The sequence below is a fragment of the Anoplophora glabripennis genome, unplaced genomic scaffold, assembly GCF_000390285.2.
Source record: "Anoplophora glabripennis isolate ALB-LARVAE unplaced genomic scaffold, Agla_2.0 scaffold221, whole genome shotgun sequence".
Classification (NCBI taxonomy): Eukaryota; Metazoa; Arthropoda; class Insecta; order Coleoptera; family Cerambycidae; genus Anoplophora; species Anoplophora glabripennis.
The window spans coordinates 574,162-598,789 of NW_019416984.1; the positions used below are offsets into that span (position 1 = coordinate 574,162).

At 33.2% G+C, this 24,628-nt stretch overlaps 1 protein-coding gene across 1 annotated transcript in view; it reads right to left on the bottom strand.

Annotated features, from left to right (window-relative positions):
• Positions 1-5,669: 5,669 nt before the first annotated feature.
• LOC108905760 (T-box protein H15-like) overlaps positions 5,670-24,628 on the bottom strand; it is a 96,734-nt gene continuing 77,775 nt past the window's right edge. Inside the window, exons 4-5 of the mRNA XM_018708769.1 lie at positions 12,712-12,947; positions 5,670-6,668 (exon numbers count right to left, since the gene is read on the bottom strand). Coding sequence (XP_018564285.1) covers positions 6,116-6,668; positions 12,712-12,947 — 789 coding nt within the window. The 3' untranslated portion in view covers positions 5,670-6,115. The remainder of the gene's footprint in view (positions 6,669-12,711; positions 12,948-24,628) is intronic.

Here is a 24,628-nt window from a genome sequence, read left to right on the forward strand (position 1 = left end):
AATTCAAAATGAGCTCAGAAAGTGAATGAGGGAATTGAGAGGTTTTTACAAGAAGCACCTGATAATAGATTTCTCCTAGAAAAGGTATTTCAAATTAATATAAATCGATCGAACATAAAAGTATTTTGCAGCTAGGTGACAAAAAAGACTCACTGTATCAATTAAAATTTAATGGAAATGTCGACTTTTGATGATAACTTTCGAAAAAATGATTTTTTTAATAACTACAAATTGAACTGTATAACTGTTTATATTTGGGTACAATTTTTTTATTCTACTATGGATTGTTTGCAATCGAGAATGATATATTAAAAAAATAGTGCAAATAAAAAAACCATATAACTTACCTTAATGACTATTTTTGTGAAATAAGTGTTGTAATCATTTCAGCTACCTGAATAGTTTAAAACTAATGACCATTACTAATCCAACAAGCGCGCTATTGTTTTTCTCAAATTAATAGTTAGTTATAAATTAACTCGCCTTACCAAACCATTAGAGTAATATCTTCTGAACAATGTTTGTTATTTACTCGTTAAGTAATGATAGAGATCGTAGTAGTTACTATGTTAAAATCACAGCCATTAGATTTCGAAAGCAACCATTAGAGGCGGCAAAAAATGCGTATTTTTTTGAACGGCCATCAATTATAAAGTCGTACCGAGCTGCTTTGTGCAAACAAGGTGTGTTAATGTGGTTCCGTAATTAATTGATTGGTGTTAGGAAAGTTATTATTTGCTGCTGGTGGACTGAGGAAAAAATGTAAGAAGGCTTTTAGACCGTGTTACACTTTTTAGAGTTGTATTTGTATACTGAAATAATTTATTTAGTTTTCAGATATATATTTATGTTTAAAATTATTTTGTATTCAATACCTTATGTCTATTTCAAAACTGTTACTTTGTCATAAGAGAAAATAATTCCATCAGATCTGTACCTACACATAATTACTTCAAAGAATTCTCTGTGTTTTTATTGTAATGTATTAATATAAGCAGAATTCCAGAGCCCATTACGTAACTTGACAAATGTAAGCTATACTTTGAGCTCATTAACTATAAGCCGAGTGTTGTTTCAAAAGAACTAGCCAGTTTATGAATATGTAGCATGAATAATGACTTTTTTATTTCATTATGTACCATGTCAATCGTCAGTAGGTGGTATTGACACTGGCGCCTGTAGTGTGGTTCAGAATTGGTAACGAAAAGTGGATAAACTATAATATCTCTTCAATTCCTATTACTGTTACCTTAATATTAAAAAAGATCGGTATGGCGCCGTTCTAGATGATTGTTTATAACAGTAGCTATAGATACTAGTAAAACATGTTTCAGTCATTGTTTTTGACGTCTTTCCATGCAGATGGGTCTTCTTCCCGTATGTTTATATGACATAAATAGCTGCAAAATACATGTAAGAACCACAATGTGTCTATGAATAAATTAGAAACTCATTAAATGTAAACAAATTGTATACTTACATTGACATGTGGTGAGTTGTTTTGCAACTTGAAGTTAAAGACTCTAAGGGTAATTATCAAGCGACGTTTTGCGATCGCGCATCGTATACAGGGTGTTTTGGAGAATGTAACCGCAAATCTAGGGACTAAAAATTAAAATTAAGAATAAGCTAATAAGATTTTTTCCTATGGACTTATTGTCTTTTGTTTTTGAGATATAGGACGTCGGAGAAAATTTTTTAAAATCCAGTTTCAGAAATGTTTTCAAGTGTGCTAAATGCGTTAACATTGTTACCGTTTGGTTGATACGACATTAGTCAATGACATTTTATGACTTTTTTGAGGTTATATGAATTATATAATTTATATATTTAAATTTATAGAACAATATCGACTTTTATAGTAATTAATAAATTAAAATTATATCAATGTTACTGAGTATGCGCATTAAAGATAATTTCATGTAAGCAAAGTAACTTCGCAACAGGATATCATTCTAGAAAAGTTCGGTTATGGTTAAGAGTACGTCTATAATAAATCACTTGAAGAAAAACAAAAACACTCGAAAAACACACTGATACAGCACAGCACAAAGAAAAACAATAAAAAACTCAGTAGAACTAAAAAAATGCCAAGATTAAACAAAAGAAGGGAAAATACGCTAATGTTGACAGCGATATCAGCAAGAGCTCACCTGCGTATGAGACTATTCTTTCCGAGCATGCGCATTAGAAATAACACGGCTAATATTAAATATTTTTTATATAGTTTTTTGTAAGTTTTAGGTACATTAGTATATCTATTTTACGAAACACGTGTTGGTTGTTCTTAAATACTATTAAATTCTTGTAAAATTAAATTAATTTGAAGATGTTAATTTTTATAATAGGTATCTATGTAAATAGTACATAAGGGTCAGATTTCTTATGTAAACGTAAAATGAAATTTTACACTGAGATACATACAAACCTAACCTCAGAAAAATTATGTAATAAAGCGTCCCTAGAACCTCAACAACTTACCTGTACGAAATTTCAGTGCATTACACTGTTTTTTAGAAAATATATGGCTAAAATTTGATCCTAAAAAATCATTTTTGACGTCCCACGTCTCAAAAACGAAAGACAGTAGGCAAATAGAAAGAAATTATCTTATTTTTTGTTTTATTATTTCCGCAACGCCCTGTATAACTATAAGTTCATAGACGCGCCATGTCCTGGTTCACGTAGACTTAAAATCTTGCAACCAGATTTATTTTATTATCGCTACCAATGAGATTTGGGTGGTACCACTTCTGCATAAAAAGGCACCAATTAACTTATTTCAATATTTTATTACGATTGCCCATTTGACGGGACGCTTTCACTGTCTGGAAATATCGTTTAATGGTTCATCTCAGCGGGAAAATAATAGGCAGATGCTAGAAAAAGCGACTAACGATTATGGTGGTAATAAAATTTAATAACGCGTATATGTAAAAAAGCAAAATGCCCAGACATAGACGTTTCGGTTACGTCCGTTTATGCTGCATTGGAGAGAACCTAAATATATAACAGCGGGGGAAAACGGCTCATCGTTTGGCTTTACCTGTTTGAACTGTGTTTGTTTAGGAGGGACATTGTTTTTTATGTTCCAAGAATACATGAATGGTTAATTTGTTTGTCAAATTTGAATTGGATAAGTTGTAAATGATTTGTTGTGATTAAAGGATATCAATTGTCGGTCTATACTACGAACAGAAACCCAGAGAAAAATGTATATTTGTGAAACGAAGCTCATGTAGTCAATGTACAACTTAACACTTAAAAACGACATAAATGTACACTATTTTTTTACTTAAATCGGCCTATCAGAATAATGTCCGTATTTCGCAATCTACAACCACAAATTATGACGTCCCATTACAATTCTGCTGCTTCTAAACTGTTACAGTGGCTTAAACCAGTGTAGACTTCATACAGAAGTAACGGCTAGCTAGTGGATTCAATGAAAAGGAAATGTCAATACAGATATCTACTTTTCTTCTCTCTATCTTGAGATAGAGAGAGTAGAGCTCAAAACAAACAAAAAAAAATGAGGTTCATAGTGGTTTTACCATTTCATATTTATATTTACGTATATTCATATTTTTTTATTTGTTTTCAAGCGACTCACATTAATGGAAAGCAAAATAAATTTGCAGTACTTAGTAACCATATTTTAGAGATAGACAAAGAAAATAGATGACTGAGAGATTTACGACGGTCGGAGACGGAATTGGATGTTTGAATACGAAATAGTATACAAATAATTATTGTCCTTTTTTAGTTATCTCACTAAAAAAAATAAAAGAAATACTTATGTTTCTCTAGAATTATCAGATTTCCTATTACATGTATTTTAAGATATATAGATGGCAGTGTTGCAAATAGTGATGTGTGATGTGTTAAGTGTACAGGCTAAGATATGAAATTTTTTCTTCTCGAAAACTACCTTTGACTGTACAAAATTTCAGATTCATGTTTGGTGCCGAAAATAAGGGGGAGAGGTGAAATTTCTTGAGGATTTTTACGTTTTAGTAAATAATTACCAACAGAAATTCGTCTTTGCATTGTTTCAATGAAGAATATTTATTTAGTCAGTATGGTATTGTGAAAAATTATTTTACAATAGTTTTACTTCAAAATATTATAGTACTAATATGATAGGCAACTCAACAGAACCTCAACAAGTCGCAAATTGTTTTTTTTTGGAAAGGAAATACATTACTAAGTTTAGGGGAACTAATTTTCATTAAAAATTATATTTTTATTTAGTTGAATTAAGTGAAATACTTCCACAAGATACATTTTGTGTATTAATTGCATTTTGCAATCTTCTAAGCATGCAAAATTACTTTAGGCACTTGCTCTAAAGAAAAATTTCAACAAGGTACGACACCGCTTAGTTTTTTAATGAAAACTCCCTTTTAATTTTTTTTATATTCTAACATGCATTTTTAATTATTTTTCTATTTTCTAATTAACTTACTATTTGGAAAACTATCTAGCTAGTCCCCCCCCTCTTCTATGCAAGTTCTTTATTCATCATTTAGGACAGTACCTACCTTGCCAAAACATTTACTTTTCATACAAATAATTATGGAATATGTGTTTTTTAGGTTAGATTTGATACAAAATAGTTGTACTAAATTTACGTTGGTAGTAAATAATGAAATAAGAGAACTAAGTTTTTTTGCAACTCATTAAGCAAACTGCATAAATTTGTTTGCTCTATACGGTTGTATTTTACATCACAAGGAAAGTAATATTTATAGACAGGTTAATTTAAAAAATGATTTACATAATGTTGGTGCACTGACTTAAGTTTCCCTTTTCCTTATTTCATTGTTAATATATATATATATATATATATAAACAAANCAAAAATAAATATATATATATATATCGTTTTATAGATTCTCTTACATTTAATATTTACATGAATTATCTGAGTGTTTCTTGAGGTAAATCCCTTTATAAAGTTAAGTTGGGTTGAATTGATACATATAAAGGAAAATTTAACCTAACCTAACCTAACTTTACTTCACACTAGATTTCTACATAAACTTAGGTTAGGTCAGGTCGTTTCTATCTTCTAATGACAACAACAAGGAAAATTTTCCAGCATTTTTGTGTTTTACCATAAATGAAGGCTTTTGTTAAGAAAATTGTTCTAGTTGTCTAAAATTGTCCTTGTAGAAGACAAAAATACTGTTTTTAAAGGAATTTTTCTCGAAAAATTCGTTTAATAAATTTTTATCTCCCAATTTTGTTGGTACTCTTAATATTTTTGTTTAAATATTACTTCCCAAATTTATTAATAAAATAATCCTGATATTTAAATACTTACCTGAATAAACTCATTTCGTCAGCAAATGAAAATTGTGTTCCATAGATGTTTCAGCGAAAGCACTTTAATTTTCATAAAATAAGAAAAACTAACTACTTCTGTAAAACGGCGTTCGTTGAGATCTACATATCGAGTGAGGCATTTCTTTTCTTCTCCGCTCGCATGTCTTACAGAAGTCATGAATTATTCCCATATTTCTTGCCCGCCCCATTCATATGTAAGTGGGTTCTACCTTTTCCCGAAACTTTTGAATATATTTGTATGGGTGCTTAGGGGAAAAATAAATAACAAATGGATTCTGAGGATCAATATTCAATTATATATTTATTTTACAGTCCACATATATACACAACAAAGATTCCTTTTCAACGTAACAGTCGTTGAGAAACGTCCAAACAAAGAAGGTTAAAAGAAACGACGCCAGTGACGGTATACTTTTTGAAATAAAGGAATTTGGTACGACATTGCCCGCTTGATCTGTTCCGCCAAGTTAAAATATCCGAAAATACATAATTTCCGAAAAATTTCAACGCACAGCGTTCAAGGTCAAGAGTCAAAGATACACGTAACGAAATATTTACATTAATACTGCTCTCGTACAAAATATAACTACACATACTTATGAGACGATATCACTTACTACCAGAACTTACTCCCATTGATTTTTACATATATAATAAATTACTCCGACTATAAATACCTATTTACAAGTATATAATTTCACATTTAACGTCCCTATAAGACTCTTTGGTTACATCCTGGCCTAGCGCCAAAAAGTCCCTACCATCAGTGCGAAGGCCTCGACGGGGACGACCCGCTAGGCCTGGGCAACGACGAGGCGTACGGGCTAAACCGGTGGTGCATCGTCGAAGGAAAAATCGCTTTGGGCAACCTTAAATCCGAAGAGGTACTGATGGACGTGGGGGAGGGAGAACCAGAGGAGCTAGGGGTAGATGAAGGGGGAGGGGTGAGCTGGGGTCTGTGCGAGGTGGGGGGACCCAACAATCCGGGTGGTAAACCGCTGTGCATGGGGGATTGCCACGAGGACCCGCTCTGGGGCCATAGCTGGCTGGGGATGCCCAGAGGGACCGTGGAGCGCTGCCCCAGGTAGACCTGTTGGCTGGGGGCGCTGTTCAGCAGGAAGGCGTGTAGTTCGCTGGGGTTGTATGCGGCACCCGCACGACCCCACATCTGAATCTGGGCGCGGGCTTTTTCCATCATAGCCGCCGAGAAGAAGGAGCTGGCGTTGTTGTTCTCGGCGTCCAGGGGGTCTCCGGAGTAAAGGCGGAGGGAAGAGCGCAGGAAGTGCTGGTCCATGAACAGGCTGTCCATCGGTTCCCTGGAAAAGAAAGGTAACATGAAGAATGTTTGTTATATATATGAAGATCTAGTACTAAATATATATTCCTCCAGAAGGAACTAAAAATATACGGAAATCTCGGAGCTCTCATTGAGCTGTTTTTACAGGGACAACAAAAAATATGTCTTACTAATTAGTTATGATTATGTGTTTGATTGTAAAAGTACGTCAACATGCGCCACAAAAATTAAGCTGTTTTCGAAAAACACCGCGATAAACGTCGATCCGATTAAATCATCCATTTTTCGCATCTGCATATTACAAAGTGACGGTCAGAATCACGCCGCCTCTCCCTGACAGAGTAATAAGTTAATAAAAACCGGCCGCGATGAAGTAATTTGGCGAGATCGGACTAGACACCTCCATGACCGGCGGTGTCAGCCGGACCGTAATAAGAGGCCTGCTAGATTTGGGGGGCGAACACGCACACGAGCAGTGAAAGTGATAAGTAATAATCCGGGCGAGATGCTGGCGGCGTCTCGTAAGACCGGCCCCATTCCTGTTGTGATAGAATTTAATTTACGCGTTTCGAAATCCGGGCAGCAGGGCCCGGGGGCGTATCGGAAAGAGCCGCCCTGTAATTTGGGACAATCGTTGTCTTCAGAGAACGCTTTGATGATATAATGAAGCCGGGCATTTTCTCACACCTCAGGTAGGTTGTTTTCCCGGTTATTTTCTCGGGCGCGCCGTAATTAGGTGGGGGCCGTGAAGGAAGGGGCGGGTCCGGGCCTCTCATTATCGCCTCACCGCGCAACTCGCCCCTCCAGGACACCACTGGCCGCGGACGAAGGTTAGCAAAAAATTCGTACCTTCTTTGGTTGGTTTACAATTTTAGTTGTGAGATTTTTATATTATTAACCCCGGCATATGTAAACCAGCATATTCACATGAGCGGAAATCGGCAATTCGATAGCTGTGCCTAATAAACAGAGACGTATTTAAAAATTTCACAGTTTGGAAATCACATTCGATAAAATTAGTGAAAACGGTGGAATGTACAGTTTTTTCTTGCAGTCGTTTCTATGCGTTCTCTAAAAACATAAATAAATGCCTAATTTATTTATATTTAAAAAAGTATATGTAGGTATACATTTTTAATAGAATTAGCAATACATATCAAAAATAAAATGTTTTCCAATGATTCAACAATAAATTGCGTAATAGTTTTCACAATGAAGTATTTCCGTCCGTATTTTCTGCACAATAGAGTTATCTTCAAGTTGGTTTATTATTCGCATAGCTCATTGCTTTAATCTATAAAATGTCGGATGAATAACAGAGTCGGTAGAAAGGAAAATTTGTGACCAAAAGACAGTATGAGTGCTTGAGAATTAGAACAGAAAATAGTAAAAGCAGGAAAAAAGCCGTTGCAGAGAAGATTGTGATATGCCAGAACCTCCCCACACCGTTCGAGGGCATCAACTAATCGACCTTGAGTACATGGCACAAAGTATGCACTACTCTTTTTGCAAAGAACTTTTACGTATTTTCGAATCTACAAATTGTGATTCGCGCGGAAAAGTTTAAATATGATTTACTTACGTACATAAGTAGCATACTACTATGATGCATTTGTGTAAATACAAATGTTCCTTAAGGGTTTAAAGCCATTGTATTTATAAAAGTAATAATTTGATATACAATGTAGTATTATAATTGCCAGTGTTGCGAGAAACAACTACTTCGCGGACTATATGCCTCGACTGGCATTGAATTATACTCGCAACACCTAGTGCAACAGCTGGGATCGTTTGTCAGTTTAATTTAACCCACCATAGACAGGTTTCGGACTTATTACTCCTCATCAGTGTGTCATAGGTGGGACAACCGACGAACGATCCAGCCGTTATGCTGCTGTATTCTCTTTGTCGCATAAAGTATAAATATTTCATTGTTTATAAGCTGCTGTATTTTTTACTTCTTGTTTTGAAGGTTTATGGTACTTTATAAGTAATAAAAGATTTCAAAAAACCACTTCATTTGAAAAATTCACATTTTATTTTATTATTCCAAATTGAATTACACAAATAAACACAAGTTGAATGTAATCCATTTCTGATGACTAATTTGTGTATCGAAACGTTTATTTAAATTTCCACCATCCTCATTCATACTCTATTGCGCTGTTGCCGTTACTCCTTCGCGTTTATTACTTGGTGGACAAGTCAGAACTTTTTATGTTTGATAATTTATTTCTCTGTGAAATGCGCGGTAACCTGCTTTTTTCTTTCTCTCATTTATTAATTAATGATTCAGGTAAATGTCTAAATTTTTTTCGTCTTACCATTTGCATTTTTTCACCCGCAATTCGATTGTAAGGGCCCAAAAAATCTCGAGTCCGGTCCTGCCCGCATCCATCTCAATATTATTGATTGTTTTCGCCGAGGCGCTCCGCCCGATTGCCTCGCTCTCTATGATTTGTTTTGCGCCTCCGTTTGCCGTAATAGCTCCGATTCCGGCGCGGTCGATAAAAACGAATTTGTACACATCCTAATACCCTGTAATTAGCGACCGGAGCGCCCTTATATCACACAAATCGAATACCACCTCAAACTAATTGGGATTCAGAGAGGCATTCGTCAACTTTTTGCGCCGGATGAAATTATATGGTTGTGGCGATTGGTTCGACCCGCAATGGGACGGTGGTTTTCTTTTGTTTGTTACCTTGTGGACCACCGGTGAAGGGTGTTATTATACTTTGTTTTCGAAGGGAAAATGTTACCTACGAAGAGAAATTTGGTATTTGTATATGAGTTGCTTCGAGAAGGGAAAAAGCTTTGGGAGGTTTCTCCAAAAAGGTAGAAAAAAAGATGTCACAAGCTCGGTTTTCGAGAAAAGTTAAATAACGCAACTCGGATCTCGATATCTTGATTTTATTAAGAGATAACAGTAAATTCATAATATTCTTCATAACTTTACAAAAGAATTTGTGAACATATCTACTATTTTCAAAGTTCAATTGAAAGAACATTTTATGAAGATCAAAAATACACTTATAATATCCTATAATAAAAAAAAGTTAGTGTTGCAACAATCGAAAGTGATAGAAAAACACCGTGTATGCCACTAGATTCTACAAATAAGACAGTATGTACGAACCTTTTTATAAAAATAAGAAATTTCCGCAAATAAAAATTTCTACGACTAAATATGGCCAAAATGAAATTTGGCCTGTAGCTCTTAATTGAATTAGATATCAAGATATGGTTTTCGACATTTCAATTTTCTCGAAAATAGAGCTGTAACATTTTTAACAACTTTTTCTCTGTTTTTTCGGGAAATAATAAAAACTAAAAATTATAAATTTGTCTACCTTGTACAAAAAAGACGCGGTAAAAAGCAAACTATCTCAGAAATAGCTGTAAATATTACTATTAATCATTGAAATAAATAATATTTTCGGAAATATAAGACGAAATTATAACTTTTAAAATTTATTTCATAAAACATCTGGGTAATTCGGTGGCCAATTTTTAAAATATTTAATTTTTAACTCATTTATTACAGATTATCTTAAAATTCATAAATCCTTGTATATAATTTCATTCATTTCAAGAAGAATCAGGTTTTGGTTTAATTTATCGATCTTATACAGGGTGTTCTATAAGAAAATGTACAAACTTTAACAGTAATCTTCAGGTGAATATAAGCAAAAAAGTTTCCCAGATATGTAATCCTAAGTTCCCAGATTTTCTTTTAATTTATTTATGTCACAATACTTACATACTTTTATTGTATAATTTATCTTTATTTGTTATTATTTTTGATTTCAACCAAATTTAATTATATATTTGTGTTAAGTTAGTAAATTCTTTTGCAAAACTGCACTTTCTACTGTAGAACAAATGTGCTGCAATAATATGTAATTTTCTCCAAAATTTAAGAAAATACGAACAATATACTTTTTAGAGAACATGTAAAAAACTTATGGTTATGGCATTGGCAGCTGAAATCGAAAACTATGTACTTATTAAAAGAGTTGTAAACAATATGTAGGTAAATGAAATTCTGTACAGGAAAAAATTTCTTTAAAAAAATTACTATATTATTGTGGTCCTATATCCTGCGCAACAAGCCGTCATCTAGGCTGTCACCATTGTAATAAAGTATAGCATAATTCCACAAACAACTGTATACTTTTATTGCAGTGTAATAGTATCCTTCTATTGTATTCTACAATTTACATCCACTGTTGTGTTTGTAGTAGAATGTAGCGTAGATTGTGAAAATATTTACTACAATACACTTTATATGTATTGTGTTTTTATTTATTTTGCTTTAACGTGGTTATACGTAGATATAACAAAATACAGAGTGAATATATTTAATAGAATTATAGTAAAATCAAATACATTTTAAATACATGTAGTTTGTTGGTAATATGTGATACAAATTGTAGATAATCGAATTTTCCATATAAATTATAATCAACGTAAATTGTAGAGATTTATGTGTTATAGGTCTTTATTTGTTCGCCTAAAATGTATTTCCTCGTGGAACACCTTATATAGTAGATTTTCAAATAGTACCTGGTGTTGTTTTTTTTTAGATATAAGTATGCCTTTCCCAGCAATTTTACTTTGAAAAAGGAATATAACCAACCCTAAGTCATTTTATTCATGAAAACCACATATTTCCAAAGTCAAACTTTTACTACATACCTTCAATGAATATTGAAAACACTATGTAGATATGAAGAAAATGTTTATGTAAATCGAGTGGATTTGAATTTTAAATTGTGGTTGTGTTAAAAATGCATTATTTACATTCATGTCGATGATAATAGAAACTGATAACGGATATAATCCTCAAACAATAAAAACACGCAATTCTTCAAAGTACAGTAACTGAAAATTTTGAAATATGTCTAGTGTGGAATTCGTTTATCGGAAACAATGCAAATTTTTCCATATTGTTATCCAAAAAATTAAAATCATAAAACAGGTTTATATTTCTTTAGAGAGAATAGATAATTTAAGGAATTCTTGCAATACTTAAGCAGGTATAAAGTGCTATCAACATTTAAAGAAAACGATGATAATAAGGTTGTTTTTTCGACGAAAAATAAGAGTCAATCAACTAAAATTGTTAATTTTCCAATACCTAAGGAAGAAAAAAAGCCGGTATCTCACTTATATACGTATACTATTATTCATATTATGATTATGATCATGTCAATTTTTTATTATCAGCAAATGTTGATTTATACCAGCTCAATCAAGGCAAAGCATGTTATTATTAGAAAAAAGGTATCAAAGAAGCAGAAACAATTCGACAGCGACACCCTTGAAACAGATGACAGGCGTACGGATAACGCTTTACGACCAACAGAAGCGACCGCTAATAACAATAAGATAATTACCCGAGGAAAAAAGCTGGTTTATGATTGGCGATGCGGCTCCGTCGACACAAATCTAATTAAGGCGCCCCCAAAACGGTGGTCGGATGTGGGGAAAAAACAATGGAGGTCCAACATTAAGGACGTAATAATAATAATAATTTCTACTCGGTGTTTTTTCATGGTCGCGTCGGCTACTGGGCTTTTATGTTTATCTATTGTTTTACGAGCATTCCTGCCATTGGTTTCAAGCAAATGAAGACTCGTCCTAAGCTTGTTTACAGCTTCGTTTGTTTCGCTGAATGCGAAACAACGCGTTCTACGTTTTTCAGGATTGGATTTAAAATGCGGTTGAAAATATTATCACAACAGTTTTTTCATTAATTTTTTAAATCCTCTAATGCATTTTTTGTGCCACAATTATTAAAAGTTTCTTAATTATTGTGCTTTTCCTCTAAGATTTAAAAAATTGTATTACTCTTATTTTAAGTGTTTCTAGAAACTTGCATGGTATTTTATGGCTAAAATTAAGGTAATTTTGTTAAATAAATATAGGGTCCTTCCCATAACATTATGGATTTTGAATTATAAGATTTTCAAATAAAATAGACGCATATTTTTCACATCATCAATATTCAACGTATTAGCTTCATAAAACAAACTAAAACAAACCAATATATCTACCTGTCGAAGTCGGTGAGGCGCGAGGAGTCCCTGAATCCCTTCGCGAAGGGGTTGGAATCGATTTTCAGCTTGGTGATGAGCTGGTTCTGATATGCCGTAACTGCCGTGAAGACCGTCTCTGGAAATATGTAAGTACGGTACTGTTCTTGTTCCAGGTCTGTGATGGGGCCTGAATGTTCACGCCATTTCACCAGGTGAATCCTGGGCTGATATCGATGCATCGAATTCAATACGATCTGCAACAAAAATTAAGATTAGAGGTTTGATAATCTCTGAAGCAAAATGTGTACAAATCTTTGGATAAGGTTTTAAATTGTAGATGTGAACATTTATTTTATTAACGTTTTTTTTTTTTGTGAAAATCTTAGACAATGCCATTGCTGATACTGATATACTGTCTACTACAACGATATAATGAATAATAAGTAAAATAATATTGGTGCTTTTACTGATAGACTTGTATACTGAAATCGTGCAGCAAAAGCTTTTATCGCTCTTATAAAAGTTCTACACGTTCTATACAATAAAAAACTATTCAACTTCAAATGTGATACTGAAGAACGTTTTATGTTTTACAATTACTTTTTTTCACTAGCTACAACTCTAAGCCTAGATCGTGTTAAAAACGAATGCCAATATTTTATTTCCAAAATCGCAATAAATTCTACAGAATTACCAAAAATTTTCTCATTGTTGTCATTCTCTATTATTCTACATCATTAGATATGTAGATAAGACAGCCAGCGTACCTTATAAAGCCAATGAATATATTATTATGTTAAATGTGTCAATATATAAATTTATTTAATGTTATTCATATCTATTTATTGTTGTATCTAAGATGTATAGTAATCTGGATAGTTTTTGGAATAATTCTTTATTTTCATGTTCACTGTATTGTGTGATATATAAAACCCCAAATTTCAAAGTGCCACAAAAAAAAAGTGAGCAGTGTGGTAGTGTTTTTATTCACTGAGTTCCCGGATTGCTTCTTGTTTTAACTTAGCGTCAAAAAACTCCTCTAGAAACCGGTTTTCGGGATTTCAAACTGATCTGAGTAGTCAGTGACTTGAAAAACATTCGAACTCTTCATTTCATTGCATCATAACTGGATAATTAAAATTGTCTGTTTATAGGTATTATATAGCTATTCTTTGTGTCAAAACGAATCTGCAGGTCTCTGCTGACGTCATGCGGTGACAGGACGAAACTGAGCACACATCACTGTATTCACAGTATTCAGTACACAATACTGTATTCATGCACATATTGTATTCACATATCCAGTATATTCAATACATAATACTGCACTGTAAAAAATTCGGTGACCGTGGCGTGGTGGATGGCAGTATGGCGTAAGGTGTGCTTTGGAGTTGGACAAGTATCGGTTTATTTGGTTATTCTAGTGAAAATTATATTTAAATGCAATGATTTAATTATAATAATTAAAGACAATATATTAATATTTAGTTAAATAAGCGGATAGTTAAATTGTTATCTATAATTATTAGATACGTATTTGTAACGTACAATATAGGTTATGGCAATCTATTCGTCCGATCAGTTCACCAATTCCTTTAATCGAAACCTAAAATATTGTCCCTAAAACAGATCTGTGTAGAAACCACTATGGCAGCTTAGTAATTTATGACTTTAATACAATGATATTTAAATTAAAATTTAAAGAGAACATAAACCAAGTCTGAGTATAAAATAATTCACTAATAGTTCCAATATTAGAGAAAAAGTCAACTCTTAATTGATTTTACATACTCAGAATAGAGTCAAAAGTCACTCAAGATAGTTAGCAGTATAGTCCAGTCATTATAGACATGGAACAGCCTGTTTCGAGAAAAAAAATACTATTAGAAGTTTTTCTGCGGAATATTGTTCGGAAATGTGTTATAGATAAAAAATCAACTCGAGACTAGTTGGGAAACTTCATTAAACAATGGTCAAAGTTATGGACAAGTGGTTTTTTAACTCGCGTAAAAAAACTATTATTCATAGCGAAAAGAGGTTTATACAAGAAAGGTAAGCATTAAATAAACCTTTAAAATGAGACAAGTCCGATTAAATTCGGATAATTTGTTTATGCGCAAGAGCTCAAAAATGGTCGAAAATGGCCGTTTTTTTCAATTGCTAATAATTAGTGCAATTTTCATCGTAGACACTTTTTACACCCTTAATAAGTGATAAAAATTTCAGCCCGAAAGCTTCATTGGTTTGGCGTTAGCGAAATTTGTTATCTAAGAAGATGCTATTTTCAATTCATTTTTCCCAAGCTCACAGGCGTTGTAGAGTTTCGTGTTAGTTGTTTTTGTACCTAAATAGTTGTATTGACATATGCATTTACTGAGAATTTAGTTTTTCAAATTTAATTTGTTTAAAAATGACTGAAAAAATGTTAATATTTATTAAATTGTTAAGATAGGTAATTATTATAAAATAAAATAGTAACCTCTATACTTTAATTTTCTTCGAATTAAAAAAAAAACATTGTTGATTAAAAGCTGAGATATATTTTTTTATTTAATCGCAGTGACCTTAATCCATTATTAATATTAAGAGCCGAAATTTGGAAAGAGTTATACATTAAGAGCTATATTTTCATGTCCTACATTAACATTAAAGTGAATTCAACTATTTAATTGCGGAAAAGAAGATAGCGGCGATGCGTTCTATTACTTGGTTCAGCGAACGAGTGGGGAGAGCGAGGCGGAGCATGCGCGCTTAACAATTTAATAAATATTAACATTTTTTCAGTCATTTTTAAACAAATTAAATTTGAAAAATTAAATTGTCAGTAAATGCATATGTCAATACAACTATTTAGGTACAAAAACAACTAATGATCGAAACCCTACAACGCCTGTGAGCTTGGGAAAAATGAATTGAAAATAGCATCTTCTTAGATAACAAATTCCGCCAACGCCAAGCTAATGAAGTTTTTGGGCTGAAATTTTTACCACTTATTAAGGGTGCAAAAAGCTTCAAAAATCCTGAATTACAAGTGTCTGCGATGAAAATTGCATTAATTATTAGCAATTGAAAAAAGCGGACAATTTCGACCATTTTTGAGCTCTTGCGCATAAACAAATTATCGGAATTTAATCGGACTTGTCTTATTTTACAGATTTATTTAATACCTACCTTTTTTGTATAAACCTTTTTTTCTCTATGAATAACAGTTATTTTACGCGAGTCAAAAAACCACTTTTCCATAATTTTGACCATTGTTTTAACAAAGTTTCCCAACTAGTCTCGAGTTGATTTTTTGATATTTTATTTATAACACATTTCCGAACAATATTCCGCAAAAAAATTGTTTCCCGAAAAAAAGCTATAATGACTGGCCTAGTAACTCAGATTTGAGTAAAGCTCACTCATTTCTGATGCAATAGTTTCACTCAGTTCTACTCATACTAATAAGAGAGAAGACTTCACTCAATGGGATGTGGACAGAAATTGATACATTATTGAGTAAAATTGAGCGAAATGTGAGTGAAATTTTTTTACAGTATGTATTCGCAATACTGTACTGTACTGTATTCAATACACAATACTGTATTCACACTATTCATAGTATTTACAGTATTTAGTCAGTCTAGTTTATTATTATTCCTTAACATAACGAAGGTAACTAATAATGCCTTTGGCAGTAATAATAATTCAAGTTGCCATAAATGTAAAATAAGATAAGTGGGATCTGGCTGCATTTCACTTTAAATAAACCGACAAAGTTTTCAGACAATTGCGAAAATAGATTTTCTATAAAAATTGCCATGTAACTGTAAATAAATCGGTCTGAGTGAAGGCTGAGTGAGAATCCATTGAGTCAATATTGGGCATTTTGATAATTTGACACTTCTGAAAATATTTGAAGTAAAACTGATAGTTTCACTCATAAATTTAATTTTAATTGTACATACTCATACTAAAAGAGATATATTTCACTCAATAGGGTGGACAAAAATTGATACATTATTGAATGAAATTGAGTGAAAATAAGACCAATTTTTCTTACAGTGTTAAGACGTAGGTAGATCTCTAAATAAAACAAAATGATCTCGTATGAAGTGCTATAGATATTTTGTATATAAATTTGATTCCTGTTCGATACTTTAAAATTAAGTGATCTGATAGTACCAGATACGTAAAAATATTCAAGATGCACAACATCCCTATCGAAAATCGAACTCAGACAAAGTCAAGAGATATGCTGCGCGTCCCAGCGAACTCGTCCCGAATAATTAATCGCGAATTAAACCGGGCACAACTTCGCGTAACAACTTCTCGCCAAATTTCCGGCAGTGGCGCGTACCTCTCGCCAGGTACATACAAACGACCGACTTATCGTCGCGCCCCCCTCCCTCCCCCCCCGGCCGGGTAAATAGTGTGTTTATCGGGTGTAGAGTGTAGTAGACAGTGCGGCAGCCATTGTAAGTCTCTACGCCACCAATCATTACTGCAGCAAGAGTTAGGAACGGGTTGCTTAGCAACTGGGCCGCTCCGCTAGATAGGGGAATCGGGCGGGCGACGTTCGCCCGCTTCAGCGGAGGACACGCAAGCGCGAGCTCGGTCGCCGCGAGAGACGCGAATTATTCCGAGCATTTCCTGCTGACAGAGCGCGGGGGAGGGGGAGATCCCGCTGATTTTGCAAAGGTAGGTGTTGGGAATCAGCAGGAATGCACCGCAGGACGAGGACGCCAGAGTTATATGTTTATTGTAGGGTAAAATCGAGATAACTATCTCTTAATTTTATTGGTTTTGTAGGTCTGAATTACTTTCAAGGGAAAGAACACATTAATTCTAAGGATTTTATTTATTTATTATTTCCAAAAGGACGTCTATACATGTCTAATTCATTCAAAATATTATTTTGTAAACGATTTTATTGAAAAAAAAAATATGTAACACCTGTAAGAGTCAAACTAACCCTTAAGGGTGGTTTATAAAACAAACGATTACTAATTGGCCTGACTTCACATACTAGACACGAGCTCCGTCCTGATTGTGAACGTACTTACCTTTCAAAGCACCAGCAAACATGGTTAAATATAAGTAACTTACTTTAGCTATGGTTTTTATTAAAATTTGATAATGCAGCACGAGTAACAGAAAGCTGATTCGCATAGTTTGGCAGCAATGAATGTACAAATGGTGTTTGACTGTTTAACAACTAAAGCGGACCTAAACCAGCCTCAGAGCAGTCGCGTTAAAGCTTTGCGGCAATTATTTAAAGTGTATTTAGGTATACCTGTTCTTCATAGTCTAGTGCAATCCGGAATATGAACAGAACATTAGTTTTTATAATTCTTAAGAAAAATCACTACAGTATAAAAATAATGTAACCAATTTTAAGTTGGTAACATTATAATCCGAGGATTATGCATATAAGATGTCTTATTTTTTGCTAAAGTACTTGGATACATTTATTCCTAGTCAGTTGAAACAGTGGATATCAAAAATTGACCAGAATTTGATTTCTGCACAATAAATCATGGTTATTTACCACTTCCTGTTTACAGACGTTTATCTTAGAAGAGTTGGCGATGTACGCTATGTACAGAGATACATGAGTGTCCAGAACATAAAGACAAAACCATATTTCATCACTTGTGTTATCTTATAAGAAGGTAGTTTAGCTATACAAAAAAAAATTGTAAAACTGTCATTAAAATGGCATTTTTAATTCATTGATAAGTCAACCAAGTGTAAAAATCACTTTTAACAATAGTGCAAGAGAGCTGTATTGATAAATTTAGAAAGAACATATTATTTAGCAACATTAATGTTAATATTACAACCCGAACAGTTACTTAGGTATGTTAATTCCCTGAGAAGTAATTGTAGAGGTATTCAGTTTAACTGCAATACTATCTTCGACCTCACCTGATGACGCTGATGTCAAGGTAGAAGGGTTCTCCAAGCTACTCTAAAACAATTGCAGCATTAGAAGAGGTACTGATACTGGGAAGACTTCTCTCAGCAATTTTATTTTTATCTGTAATAGAATCCTAGATGTAGCCCTCAACAACGGCTGATCATTTCGTTTTACTGCAATTAAATTAGCTCCCGAATCTGCTAACAAAGATGCCGAAGATCTTCGTATACAATAGCCAGTAAACTGCTTCGGATCTGTCAATTTCAGAAATTCAGCAGTATTAATAGGAATCTTCCCAAAAGTATTTATCCCAACAGGCTGAATAGTACATTTGTCGTTAATGTAATTTAGAAATGAGCGACGGAGGATAACGACGGCTGGCCTTAATCCACCATATTTATGGTAATAATTCATGTAGCTTTCAGCAGTAGAAAAACTACGACGAATGTTGGTTTTAGTCTTCAAAACATGAATCAATAAGGAGTTTTCTGATTTTTCATTTCATCCAATGTTAATTTAAGTACAAAGCTCTTCACGTTGCAAATAAACCAAAAATTGAGGCAACTTATATCATTAGATATTTGGTGTCTGGAGCTTCATTCAAAAATGTATTAATTTGTTCGCTAGTAAATATTTCCGTTCTCTTTGGACGATATTTTACACTTTTTCGTTTTAAAAACGCTATTAACTATTAGCAAGTAATACTTGCTTATATTCATGTTGTTCTTGATTTTCAAACTAGCTTTTATTATAGAGAAATTAGAATCAGTGTTGACGCTTTCCATAACTGACATTTTTCTTTGAAGGAAGCCAAAGTATATTTTCGGTAAACTTGTCTACTAGTTTCTTCATTTTACACTATTCAATAAAAATACATTTGTTAAAAGTGACTTTATTTTGTTCGTTAACTACTAATAAAATAAAATGTCAATTTTAGCATATGTATGATAAATAACTATTTTGTATGCTATAAGGCCGACTTAATATTTCAGAAATGAAAGTACGTTAAATTATTCTTTATTGAAACAGTATTGTTCCCCAAAATGTAAAAATTCTGTTCAAAAATTGTTTGTCACAGATATGTCAGTGGTTAAGGTAAGGGCAAAAATTGATAATTTTATGTAGGTATTTCTTAACTGGAATGGCGATTATTGAACTCCAAGAATAAGGATAAAGTCAACTCATACATTTTTAATAATTTCTTAATATACATGTATGCAAAATAGAAAAATACCGTGAAAATGCACGCAATGAAGCATAAAATATGTAGATCTGGCAACAATTCTTGATTTATTTTTATAATTGTGAAAATATTAAGTTACTTAGGTATTACATATAAATTTGGTTGAAAAATTTTCTATTGGACACAGTTATTTTCAAATAACTGTGTCCAATAGAAAACGTGTGTGAAAATAAACTTGAAAGTTTATTCAGACTAATTAGAGAGTATTAATTTAAACAAAAAAACGATTCTAAACGTAATTCTGTGTATTTTGTTCAAAGCCAATTTTTTTAATTCGCTGGAAAGACCAGTTGATTGAATTTTTATGACAACATTTTTTTCCATGCATCTATTTCTTCTTTTTAGGAGGTGCAGTTTGAACCTTGAAACAAGTTGGTAAATAATATTAGGTATCAGGTATCAATATCAATCTCAAACTCTTCTAGCAGAAGACAATTTTCGAGTCATCTCAAATACAATTTAAATAAAACACCACTGTTATAAGTAGTAACTGTATCCACATCGAACGTGATCACGTTAGATTGAGAAGCCGAATTCTTTGTGTGCGTTTTGCTGGGTGATTTCGATTTCTAAACGAATCCGTTGCAAATTGATATGTTAGCAGTGAATGGCGTGAGCCGTTGGCTGCCTGTATTGAATCGCCCTTATCGTACCATCAAACACAATCGATTCAGGATTTCGAAATGCCTACACACACGCTTCGATGCGTTCCATCGCGATTGGCGGGCGCTAGAAATTGATTTTTCCCACATTCCCAAAGACTTCAAGGAATGCGAGCAACTGGTAACCACGAATACGTTCACTCTTTTAATTAATTAATTAAAAAAAAACTGCACGTGAGCAACTGAGTTGAATGTAAACCATTTAGTTCTTGTAAAAAATTGAAAGAAAAGAGTTGACGTTCGATCACGCCCGTGTGGCTCCGCGAATTCTCGAGGACAGCTGCTTGGTTTATGTCTCTGGCTTCTCCGTTTTCGGACGATTCAGACACCCGTCGTGGAATTTGACTGTTGCTCTACATTTATGTGAGAATTTTTTGCAGATGTCCCGCGAGTGTCTTCAGTAGTCGATCTGCCGACAGCATCGTCCTCTCTAGATGTTATCTGCTGCGGTTTGGGGTGTTTGGAGCAGTATGCGGTTCTTTGAGCAGTTTTGACGGTTGAATTAGAAACATAGGTAAAAATTTCATTTCGCTCAGCGTCTTCTGCATCGCAGGAATAGTCGGCTAGGTATCTTCGAACATAGGCTTCTACTTTTGGTAGTGTTTTCAGCTCATAGGGAGCTCTGTAAAAGGCTTTGCACGTTAGATTCGAAAGTAGAGCGAATTTTGCATCAGTATGTTCTGTTATAGTATACAAGTTCTGACATATCCTTAACAATTTTGTATTACTAAAAGGAAAAACGATAAACTTAACTAAACTCAAATTTACATACATCATGACAAATTTGAACAACTGATAACGCTACTATGTAGCCTGAAATAAGTATTTCAAGAGTGCACTTTAAGTAAGTAGCTTTCAAAGGAAACCCATAAAGATAAATTATATTGTAAAACAGCCGTTTCCACAAACGTTTTATTCACTGATAAAATAAATGCAGCAGCACATAATTAATAAAAAGCCCATAGTTAGGCGCACCCGACAACAAAGCCCATTCACGGACCTGTCTAACGCTTAATCCTTTAAAACAATTTGTGCGTTTACTTCACACATTCAACACCATAAAAGTCCCAGACGAGTGGGATTTATAAATCGGAGGAGCGATTTTCCGTCCGGCTCGCAGTAGTTGTTATTTATTTAAGAAGCCCCCCCGATGAATAACCAGCATTCGTTGTTGGTAAACGACTCTTGTCAGGTGTGTGTACGAGTTGCCCATTTGCCGGTGGATTATACCATTGAATATGCCCAGAACAGGTGACCGGTCAGTCGTAAATATCGTATTTTATACTGCCCCCAGTCCTATAACGATAAAAATAATAATTATGGCCAATAAAATTAGCCTTTCATCATCGCTTTAGGACTTGTTAGCTCCGGACGTTCGCAGCGTAAATAATAAAAATTCGAGCCGTTTTCGACAACGGCGATCGCCAAATTTTTATTGTGCCACTAACAAGCGTCAGGCGATTACCCCTTAATAGTCTGCAGGAGGACTGCCAGAGGTTTAAGTTAAACAGGGTGAAACGCTACAGTACTGCGTCCCAAAATCTAAATTTGACGATATACGTTAGACTTTGTACAGTTCTAGCAATTGGGATGACTAAATTGTATTATCATAAATAGTACTAGGTATAGCTAATTTTCTATGATATATTCTTATGTAAGTATAAGTAAGAACACCTTTTTATGAATAAATAAATGTAGGAGTTTCAGTTTGCATAAAAAATTTTATGAAATATTACGACAAATATAAAAAAGTAACAGTTAAAATAAATGTGCCTGTCTTTCACTAAAAATATTAATTAAATACAGTTAATGTTACTAGAAAGGAAAACACCGTCCGTGAAAATAACAAATCGACACAAACACGTCAACTTGTCAACGTTGTTGAAATTATATATTTCCATTCCACAATTATTATTATTTTTTACCCAATATGCATAAATGAATGCCAAACTATTTTATTCATTTATACGCTTCAATCATTTTTTTCCGTATATTACTTAAATTTCTAACATCCAACAAACATTAGCACGAGGACGGCCCTTTGGTCCCAAAAGGAATAAATTAATTCGTTTCCCATCGAACGGAGGGACAGTTCACTCGTTTTACAAGGGGAACACCTTGTACCTTTATGATATACAACTACGGCACATGTTTAATTCTAATTTGTGAGTTTGTCCGCCTTGTCAGATCGGGAATACAGATTAAATGCCTGCCTTCAGAGCCACCACGGGCCCAATAAGTTTTAATCTGATGGGTATCGTCTGTTTTCTGTCAGGATGGTTTGGATAAACTAAGAAGAATAAGTTTAGATACTCGGAACTTGAAATCATATAAAATTACAGTATAAATGTAACCAATTTTGTTTAAAAAATATTAAGTCTCAAGAGTTTCTTTTTATTTCATGTTCAGCTGTTCTTTGTACTGGTAATTGATATAATTTGTTAAGTCGGCCCTTTTTTTATACCTATTATTCTGTAGAATAAATTGCAGAAGAACAACTTGTAATATTTTCATTAAAATAAAACGATATTATTGATACAGTTAAAGGTCCTAAATTATGGCTAGTAGTTTATTTGTTAATTTATGCCTTTGAAATGAAGTACATCCACAAAATTATTAGAAGATAATTTGACTAGAAACCACATTCTACAAGTTTTGTGCGGTGTGTCGTATATGTAAAGAACAAGAGGAATTTATTTTCTGGACGTTTAATATTTGATATTTGACATGAACAATTTTTCATGAGGAACTCGACTGACAATTCACTTCAGATATGGGCTGAAGACATATTTCTTAAAGTAAACTGGTGTTCAACTAAAGAGGAATCTAGGCAAATCTAAAAAAAAAATTCTGAGATTCCTAGTCTGCTAATGCTACGAAGATTTTTTTTAAATTACATAACGACCTGTCTAAATGAAGTTACCTACATGTACCCACATATTTCTGTTTGTGTGTAAACTTTCATGAGTTGTTTTCTATGCATTAGTAATTGCACTTTGGATACATTTTTTTTATTACCTTATAACAAATGTTTACTTCTGAATAATAGGCAACGTTTTATATGACCTAGAGATTATGAAATAGTTAATAATTTTGTCTAAAGGTCGAATCCTGTCTCAAATTTAAGAAATACTACGATATGCCTACCGTATATCCAGAAATATATTTTCTTAAAGAGTGTATGTTTAATATTGTTTGTTAGTTATTTATACTAGTACTTATTTGCATTTAAAAATGACAATAGGCATATTTTAATACAAATTGACTCCAATTATTTTTAAATATTACCTTTCATTGGATTTTATACCTAATAAATTACATCTAAAGCTTTTTTTTACTTTAATTTGAAACAGAAATGTTGTGACAAATATCTTTTTATAATTGGGTATAGTAATAGTATAGTCATAAATATAAGCAACGTTAGACTATATACAGGGTGTCCTGAATTATATGTAGGTAATTACAAAAATGCAGAAATCCGTAAGGCAAGTAAAAATAATGACTTGATTTATACAGGGTGTTTCTAAAATAGGGTTCCAAACTTCTGCTGCGTTTATAACTCATTAAAATAAGCCAAAAAGTTCCTATTAACATGTGCCCTAAAACGCACCCTTAGGAAGTTATATGCCCTTAAAAGGGCTCAATCAAAACTGTTTTTTTCTGTTATTGACAAAACGGTCTCAAATAAATAGAAAAAATTTATGGGCCTTACATAACTTTTTATGGGCTACTCCGTTTTTCGACATGCAAATCATATGCGTCCCATTTAAGTGGTGAAGGGGGTTTTCGGCACGTAATTTATTTTTATTTCAATTTTTTTATAATTTTCTCTACAGATTTATAAAATCTTAGCAATTTTACGTAAAAAATATTATCTTTGTCCAAATCGATATTTCCAATGGTTTTCGAGTAAATTGACTTTGAAAATTACTCTGCTCTTTAAGTTATTAGGCCAAAAATTATAAAAATCTGTTTACCATGGCAAATAAAAGACTGACGTTGCCACAACGCTTAACAATTTAAGTTATTGATAAACTGTCAATTGAGCTTTGCAGTGTTTAATTAGTAAAAGTGGTGAGTGGAAAATTTAAGTATAAAAAAAAAACAGTTTTGTTTGAGCCTTTT